The 9,395-nt window shown below is 37.6% G+C and overlaps 1 protein-coding gene across 1 annotated transcript in view; it reads left to right on the top strand.

Annotated features, from left to right (window-relative positions):
• The first annotated feature begins 1,489 nt into the window (after positions 1-1,489).
• Positions 1,490-9,395, top strand: part of MINAR2 (membrane integral NOTCH2 associated receptor 2) — a 15,888-nt gene continuing 7,982 nt past the window's right edge. The window contains exon 1 of the mRNA XM_036105524.2: positions 1,490-1,701. Within this exon, the coding sequence (XP_035961417.1) occupies positions 1,537-1,701 (165 nt within the window). The 5' untranslated portion in view covers positions 1,490-1,536. The remainder of the gene's footprint in view (positions 1,702-9,395) is intronic.

Genomic DNA, 9,395 nt, shown 5'->3' with positions numbered 1-9,395 from the left:
CAGGGATCATGACCTGAGCTGAAGGCAGACACTTAACGACTGAACCACCCAGGCGCCCCAATACACTTGATTCTTGAAGCACTTGCAATTTAACTGCTTTGTTGTTAACTGTCACTATGAAGCACCTCTTACTTTCTCCAGGAAAGGTGTTGTTAAAACCACCCAAATGTATTTTAAATATTACAAGATGGTGAAAGAGTTTGGATCCCAAAAATAATTTACAGAAAACGTTGATTGTTTAATCCTGTTTTCCAACTATAAGTAGGACATGATTTTTTTTTAACTCCCCCATGTTTATTGCTATAAAGAAGGTAAGTACTCTCTAGGGTCTTGCTTGATTTGAAAACATCCTAGCTGCTGCTTATAGGCTATATGACACTCCTCTGAAATCTGGGTTGATCCATTCCACATGTGACCCCATTTACCCCTGGAAGAGAAACCTTCCTGCTGAATCAGATGCGTTTACAGAGGTGCAAACATAACAAACAACCTATGTCTTTTTAAAACCTATGATGTGTCTATCCTTTACCTTCTCACAATGGGAAACTTTCCTCTTTTCCTAGATGGAAATCTATACTTTCCCAAGGAGAAGTATGGGTTGCCCGAGGCAGCGTGTCTTGAAATGTGAGAGCTTATCTCCATTTAAGTCATCACTACTCCCTGGCTTCATACACGGTCCACAGCCTCACTCCCACCTTGGCTCTCTGAAGGGCAGATGGGTTCGCTCAGGACAGCACATCATCCAACCCCAGCAGCCATGTTCCCCTTTGGTTCCAAGTGTACTGTACGAACACCAAAACACACCGCAAGAGTTTATGTAGCTCGGAACCGAGTCAAAGGGGCCTCAGCTAGTGAATGGATCAAGGCAGTAGACTGGGGGACTAAATTACTGTGGCAAACTCTAAAGCAAATTCTTGCCATTTCTCGATTCAGACCAAAGCTGACAACCTAAACGTGGTCAGGTTTCACACGAGCCGGAGACTCTGGGACTCCAAACAGGAGAAGAAACAAGATCCCGCATATCACGTGGGAGGCTGCGTGGGCCGGGCCAAGTTAGCTGTGTTAGCTCGGGGAGGTTCAGAGAGAAAAATTAAGTCAGCTCTCCTTCAGAGGTGATATTTCATGTGCTCCGATTATGGACCATGACATTGAAATGCTGGCAATCTTCTTTATCCAAAGAATAGTTCCTCTTGAACTCTTCTTTCTGATGCTGTATGGAGGGACATTTAGCGCTACATATCCAGTTTTGGCATTTTGTTAAATTTAATGAGTGTAGCCCCATCTGTCCCATTCAAGCACCGTGCGTGTGTGTGTGTGTGTGTGTTGTGTGTGTGTGTGTGTATTGTGTGTAAAAGGCAAGGCAGGGTGCTGCATTGTTCTTGTGTGTTGGCGTGCCATTTCAAGAGTGGCTCCCCAGTGTAGCTGAGAGACCTGGTTTCAGATGCCAGTCGGAGCATCCTCAGGCTCATTAATAATGGACAAGTCTGACAAGAGCAGCCTCACTTCCTTTGTTTTCCACCGCAGACGAAGGAAGACATGGATCTCTCTGTTTTGCCAAACAACAACCATCCTGACAAATTCCTGCAGCTCGATGTGAAGTCGTTCATGAGGAGCTCAGCCCTTCTTCAGGCCAGCCTCGCAAGGTTTCCAGGGGGGAGCTACCCTGCTGAGCAGCACTGGCAAAACCTCGTGTACACGCAGGTAAGATCAGGGAGATGAAGCACCTGGGCTGGGCTCGTTTCTTTCTCACTATCTACCAGGTCATTATTTGTACAAAAAAAAAAAAAAAAAAAGGCTCTAGGGAACATGGTACAAGGTAGCAGCTCACTCTTGCAGTATAAAAAAGGTCTTTCTGTCTTCCTTAGCATCAGGAAAGTCTCTGATCATTTTATAAAATATGTGAATTCCCCCGACTACTCATTTTCCTCCAAGCTCTCGCTTTTCAGCCTGTCCTCATTTTATTGCCTACTTTTCATCTTACTCCTTTCCTTCAGAATTTTTCAAGCCACTTGTTACATTTGCAAATTAGACTCTGGGGGACAACCCTACTTCTATGTTCTGGTGTATTCGAAGCACAAAGCAGCCGACGCTTACACCAGGGATTCGTACACAGCCTCTGAGACAACCAGGGGACTTGCTTTTTCCTCCCTTAGACTGGCTCCCTTTTGTTTGATGTGGAGAAGACTCAGCACAACAACAGAAACCTAATGATTGAAGGCAACGAAAATAGAAGGAACTCTCCTCCTTGGAAAGGTGCTGGCTATTGTCTTAGATACTCTTATTTTCCACAGGTATCCATGTGGACAAGATGTAACGATCCGACCTTCAAACCCAGTGCAGACTTTATTTGTTGCTTTCTTCTTTTGTATCTTCCTTCTCTTTGCTGACTGAAAGAGAAGAATAAAACTGTGATGAGTTCCATGTGCTGGAATAAACATAAAGGCCCTGACTGTTGGACAGCCCATGAAACAGGAATAATCTTTGTTTTAAGACGTGAGGGCTAATGGGGTTAAGGGTTAGTCAATTTAGAAACAGGAAGAAGCATTTCTTTTCAGAACAGATGTGACTGACCTACAAACCCCTGCAAGTCATTAAATCCTTTGGAGTTGTTCAAATTCCCTGAACAGAAATTTGTTTTCTTTTAAGAAACAGTTGCTACTCATGAGTCCTGGTGTAAAGTGACTCCTTTGTGGTGTGTTTGTGGGCTCCTCGGGACCTTTATCGTGAGATCATTCAAAATCAAGTACACTCAAATGATTATGTAAGTGTTTCCTCCACCTATAAGGGTTTAATTTATTTCCATCATCAGGCAGCTTGTTATGACAACTGCCTTTGTAAAAAATTTTGCATCCTTCCCTTTTGTAATCTTCAAAACTCTCCCCCCCCATACACACCTTTTTGGTTATTGTTTTTGTATTTTAAGTTAAATGCAGTGAAATTCTTCCTTTTCCTTCCTTATTGTTTATATCATGGAACAAAATGACTCAAAAATCAGTTCAGAAAATCTTGGCCCTCCTATGCTGTGAAGTTTAGTCAAAGAAAACGTATCCAATAAGTTCCTTTGAGGTTGGAACACATCAATCTAACATCTTTTGTTTGGTACTAGAGTTGACCTATTTCCTTCATGTGAATCTTCATGGTTTAAAGCTCTGTTGCGGGTTGTTCCTAAACCTGAATGAAATGTATCTAATTTCTAAGGGGCGTCTTTTTCAACAGGTAGGCCCTGATGAGCTGAAGTAGTTATCCAAGAAAAAAACAAGGAGGTAAAAATCTGCTTCCTGTGTCTTTAGATTAATGTTACTGGTAACTGTAAACTACACATAAACTTAGTAAATTTAGTTTTCCTTTTACTCTTAAAAAAATGTTAAATGACAGAATAAAGGCCAATTTACTATTGAAATGATGCATTTCAATGATGCGGGGGGGAATATCTTATAAATTCAGATAGTTGGGTAGGCATGACACAAATTAGGATTGAGTATGATTTACATTTACTACTTTTATTTGTAATATGTGGATAAGTAATTCTGCTTTCCCTGGTTGGATCTTAAAATTCAGGAATGATGTATTTGTTGGATAAAATATAAATCTAAAGTAAGAGGACATATGAAAGTTTTAAGGGGCTGGAGTGTTCCTGGAGGAAGGCAGTGAGTATAGCAGGTGTATCGAGGTGTTAGGGATATATAAGACGGCAGGTGTCAAAGTTCTTCATTTAAAACCCTCACTCTGGCTCGCCCAGGTAGCTCAGTCGGTTAAGCGTCTGCCTTCGGCTCAGGTCATGGTCCCAGGGTCCTGGGATCGAGCCCCAAGTCAGGCTTCCTGCTCAGCGGAAAGCCTGCTTCTCCCTCTCCCGCTCCCCATCCCCTCCACTCATGCTCTTTCTCACTCTCTCTTGCTCTCTCTCAAATAAATAAATAAAATCTTTAAAAAATAAAAATAAAAAATAAAACCCTCACTCTGTTGGGGATACATTAAGCCAATAGGAAGAGCATTGGATAGAGAGATTAGAAACTTGGTTTCTTTTTTTTTTTTTTTAAGATTTTATTTATTAGAGAGAGCGCACATGCACCACAGTGAGAGAAAGAGAGAGAGCAGGAGCAGGGGCAGCGGCAGAGAGAGAAGCAGATTCCCCGCTGAGCAGGGAGCCCCACACCTGACGCAGGGCTCCATCCCAGGACTCCAGGATCATGACCTGAGCCGAAGGCAGATGCTTAACCAACCAAGCCACCCAGGCGCCCCAGAAACCTGGTTTCTTGTCTCAAATCCACAATAAGTCACTTCAAGAGAATTCTATTATGACCTTATTTCATTCATGCCTCAATATTTCCACTTGAAAAATTAGTATAATATTAATTTTATGTATCTGTTTAAAGATGAGAACAAATAAAAATAACATGAGGTAAAAACAATTGAGAGAAAAGGTTTCCTATGAAAGTTTAAGAAATGTGTATTATTATTATTATTATTTGACATATTCCAAATTGTGTTGAAATTATCCTTTCATTAGATTTTGAAAAACAGTAGATAATAATACTTGCATTTTTTTATTTATAGTGCGGATGGAGGGGGGTGTGTGTGCAGATGGGGGTGTTAGGGAACATAGTTAATACATCTGTCAATCCATAACTCAAGCAGTAGATTTTATACTCACACGAAATCCACAGACTTCAGAGTCGTGTCAGCTTAACCCTGGGTCTCACGCCACCCAGGTGCATGGTGTTTGGGATTCCGACCACCTCAAGGAATGTCAAAGGACTTAACCTACAACTATTGCTTTCAAAATTAATGGTAACTCAGCAGTTAAAACACATATCCTATAATCCCAAATATGAAGTTGAATTCCTAAATATATGCATCATATTTCTATCCATGATTTATCTCTGAAAGCTTTTTTAAAAATTCACATTCCACTTTCAGAGGAAATTCTGTCAGCCATTTTTACATGCAGAAGCAATTCCGGGCATATAGAAAAGTAAGCCCTGTTCTCACTCTTGTCAATAGCCCCAGACACTGTGAAATTCATGCTGCGCAAACCCACAGGTCACCGTGTTTGCAGGGAGAGAGAAAATGAGCATGTATTTCCTGATCCCACTATATTTATACTTTTCTTAAATTCTTTCACTAAAGAAGTAAAGAAGCTTCACAGTAAATTTCATCTCAGTGCAATGAACAAACGTTTGCCAAAATCTAATGTTTCTGGTTGTTAAAATAATTTGGGGCATGTATCTGATGAAGGCATTTGGAATTGTATTCCAAATATTTCTGCCAATCCCTTTATAAAACAAGGTAATGAAAGGAAAAGGCAAAAAAAATTTTTTTAGTTTACATGATAAAATATGTTTTTTCAGATACTGTAGTGGGCCCCCTGTTTTTTTTTTCATTAGCAGTTAGACTTCATAATCTTTTCAGACTAATCTCTTTGTTTCATCTTTTCCTGGCTTCCAGGAGCATTCTGTGCTAAACCTGTGAGCTGGACCAAAAAGCCAAGGATAAGAGGTTTTTCTTCCCTTGATTTCTAGACAGTTTCATTTCCTGGGTTTATTCCATTATCACCTGTCCTTGCTTTTATTTTCAGTCTTAACAGCTAACCTTTCCCCGTAAATTTTAATGTCTCTTCTATCTCATTTTTTTTCCCTTTTGGGTGTTTTTTTTGTTTTGTTTTGTTTTTTTTCTGGTTGTTTTTTTTGTTTTGTAGGCTATAATTGTACCTCTTAGCAATCTGTCTCTGGACAGGTCCTTGAGATCTGTTGTGCCTTCTCTAAAAATGTCTCTATTCCTAATCCTCCACTTACTGTTCTGAAAAGAACAGCCCTTCATACACAATAGTCTTCCATTTTTAAGCCTACATTTAAAGAAATGTTATAGAACCTCTGAGGCACTTAAATTATTATCTAGGAAGTAGATTGAGGGGCATCAATCAGTTGCTCAGGGATTTACGTGCAAATATCAGAACATGATTTATCAAGTTATGCTAAATGTATGCACTTCACAAGGTCTCCAGTGGGGTCTGGAATTTAGCCTTGGACAGGGTGTGCTGCCAGAAACAACACCCGAACTGTCCCACCGTACTGCTCTCAGACCAGACCCAAATGTCTCTGGCACTAAAGGCTTTATGAAGGACACCCTCAGGGTTACAATAGCATGTGTGGGACTCCAGAGCCCTGGTTAGGTAGAGAGGAAGGCAGGAGACGAGGTTCAAGAGAGACCTGGGTCAGACCACAAAGGGTTGGTAGTTGTTGTTTGAGATTTTAAATTTTATCCTGAAAATTTTGAGGGCTTGGTGAAATTTTTAAGCAAGAGAATCACGCGATCAAACCTGTGTTTTATAAAGATAGCCATTCTAGTAATTTGGAAAACAGAATTACTGTGGTCACTGAGGACCACAAATTTGTACTCCCACAAGTCATAGATAAACAAAATGCCTTGTTTGCATTATGATTATGAAAGGGATTTCATCGCATGTACAGATTGGGGAAAAATAGAAATCTTTATTTGCTTGATTATCACAATCCATAAACATGGTATATCTTCTTCATTTCTTCAGTACTTCATATGGCTCAATGATGTCTTATAATTCTCCACATAGAAGTTTTCATAAAGTTCATTAGGTTTATATCTAAATATTGATAGCACTCTATGCTCTTAAGACTAGAACCTTTTAAATCATATTTCATAATAAAGTGTTACTCATGTATGCCACTGATTATTATAGACTACGTAATTATTACATACTGATCTGTTAATCTGTTTTATTTTGACAATACATATCTCTCTAGATAATCATGCCATCTGCTGTTTTGTTTCATTATTTAAAACCCTTATTCCTTTTATTTACTTTTCTGTTCTTATTGTATTGCTTAGGGCTTCCACTGCAATAACGTATAAATGTTTGTGATTATTGGCATCATTGTATTAATTCTGAAACTAAAACAAATGCTTCTAATATTGCAACTATTTGGTAAACTGTGCCCTGGAAATTTTGGGCAGATTCTCTTAATTAGTTTTTAAAGATTCCCTATTTCTAGTTTGCTAAGAAAGTGTGCTTTAAATATAGTTTGAATGTTTTCAAAATCTGTTGCAAAATTTTACCTTTTTTTCCTGTTTATGTGGTGAATTATATTAATCTTCTAATTTTTTAAATCACCCTCTAGGTAAAAATTCTTTCCTGGTATAAATCTTTCTTATCCTGGTATGTGTAATTTTACATATTGTAGGATTCTGTTTAGCAGTAGTTTATTCATGATTTTTGCATTGTGCTTATAAGAGAAATTGGCCTATAATTAAATTACCTTTTCTTCTACTTACTGCCTTTGTCTGGCGTTTATACCAACCTCATAAAATGAACCGGGGAGTATTCATTGTTTTCCTATTTTCTGGAAGGATTTGACAAAAATAGGAATGATCTGTTTTCAAGAATATCTGGTAGAAGTTGATTGCAATACTCGCTTGGCCTGGTATTTTTCAATTTGTGTGCAGTTGGGGTAGATTTTAAACTATTGATTCAGTTAGTCAAATGATCACAGGTTTATTAACATTTTCTATTTTTTTCTTAAGTTTGCTAAGCTATGTGGGAAACTGCCCAATTGCATGAAATTTTTTTAAATTGCTCTCATTATTCTCCTGTTACATTTCTTAATCTCTGCTATGTCTTTACTCATGTTTCTTTTCCATTTCTAGCCCTGTGGATTTGTGTCTTTTTTCCTGAGCAGTATTGCCAGAGGTGTTTTCAGTCTTTCCAGCCCTTCCAGAGAAATAGCTTTCAACGTTGTTCATCCTCTCCATTGTGTATTTGTTTTTTCCTTTGTAATATGTATTGATTTCTTTTTTAAAATTTTATTTAAATTGCAGTTAACATACAGTGTAATTTTCCCTACTTCTATCTTTATTGTTTCTTACTACCTCATTAATTTTCTCATTCTGCTTTTATCATGCAAGCATATATTTCTATATTAGTCCCTCAAAATATCATTTCAGCTCCAGTCAACAATATTACAAATGTAGCATTTTTCATTTTCATTCTGTTCTAAATTCTTAATTTCCATTATTATTTCTTTAAAGTATGTGTTTTGGTTTTCTACAAAATGTGGTACTTTAAATTAACTCTTTGATATCAATATATAAATTTCTAACTAAGTTGACTGTGTTCAAACAGCATGATCCATATAATACTGAGTCTTTGAAATTTGTTTTAGAGTCTTGCACGTTATCAATTTTTGTAAATATGCAGGGTATATTTTAAAAATTAATGCTTTCAGTTGTTTAATAAAGATGTCAATATATATCACTTGATCAAACTTGGTTTTATTGCTCAAATCCTCTTTATCTTTAGTAATTGTTTTGTCTGCTTGACAAAAATTGTATGTATAAATTTCTCCTTGTAATTTTCTCCAGTTTTGCCTTATAAAGATTGAGACTATTAGATGCATACAAGTTTAGAATTATTACATTTTACTAATGATATCTACCTTTATTCATTTCATAGCAATCCTCTGTATCTAACAAAGTCTTTTATCTTAAAATCTATTTTGTCTGTTATGTATATATACATGCTTTCTTCGTGGTAGCTGAAGTTATGTTGTGGATACAAATATACTCAAAGTTTTAGTGACTTAACACAATAAAATGTATCTCTCACACAAGGTCTGATATGGGTGATATGGGTGTCCTAGGGGCCTGACTTCCAAGTGGAATCCAGACTGTTCCTTCTTGAGGGTCTACTATATCAGAATCTCTGTTGGGCCTGTATACTGGAAAGAGTAATCCAGGAATCTTTCCAGGGATTTCAGGGGTCAACCCTGAGTTGGGATATGTCCCAATCCAGTCCTATGTCCTAATCCATGGACTGTTGCATGCCCATAAAGAAGAAATGGATTTGCTAGCCAGGCTCTGCCACAGTTTATCATTCTTTTAAACACATTTACATAATATATATTTATATATACTTATACTCTCTCTCACAAAAATAAATAAATAAATCTTTATAAATGAATAAACTAACTAAATAAATAAATAATTAATAAAATAGAGACATGGCAGCCACTATTCCAAAGTAATTCTGAGGTCTCATGGGAATAGTTTGTGTGGCCTCCTTCCTTGAAGGTGTGGAAGATTGATTAGGCCATGATTCTGCTTTTTAGAAGAACTTCTGATGTACTGTTCTCTATAGTCCTTGAGTCCACCCTCTAGGAAGCATCCCTTTGTTCACTATTCTCTTTTGCCACATCAGAAGTAGACCCTCCTTCAAGGATAAGCTTCAAAGTTTACTCCTACTCAAGGAAATTTAGAAATCTAGGGTTATTATTGCTGCTTTCCTTTGTTTTGCTTTGCTTTTTAATTCTAAACATTCAAAAGCTTTTAGGTATAGGCTTGTGATTACTTTGGTCATATATTTCTTA

The sequence above is a fragment of the Halichoerus grypus genome, chromosome 2 (assembly GCF_964656455.1).
Source record: "Halichoerus grypus chromosome 2, mHalGry1.hap1.1, whole genome shotgun sequence".
Lineage (NCBI taxonomy): Eukaryota > Metazoa > Chordata > Mammalia > Carnivora > Phocidae > Halichoerus > Halichoerus grypus.
This window is presented reverse-complemented; position numbering and strand designations above follow the sequence as displayed.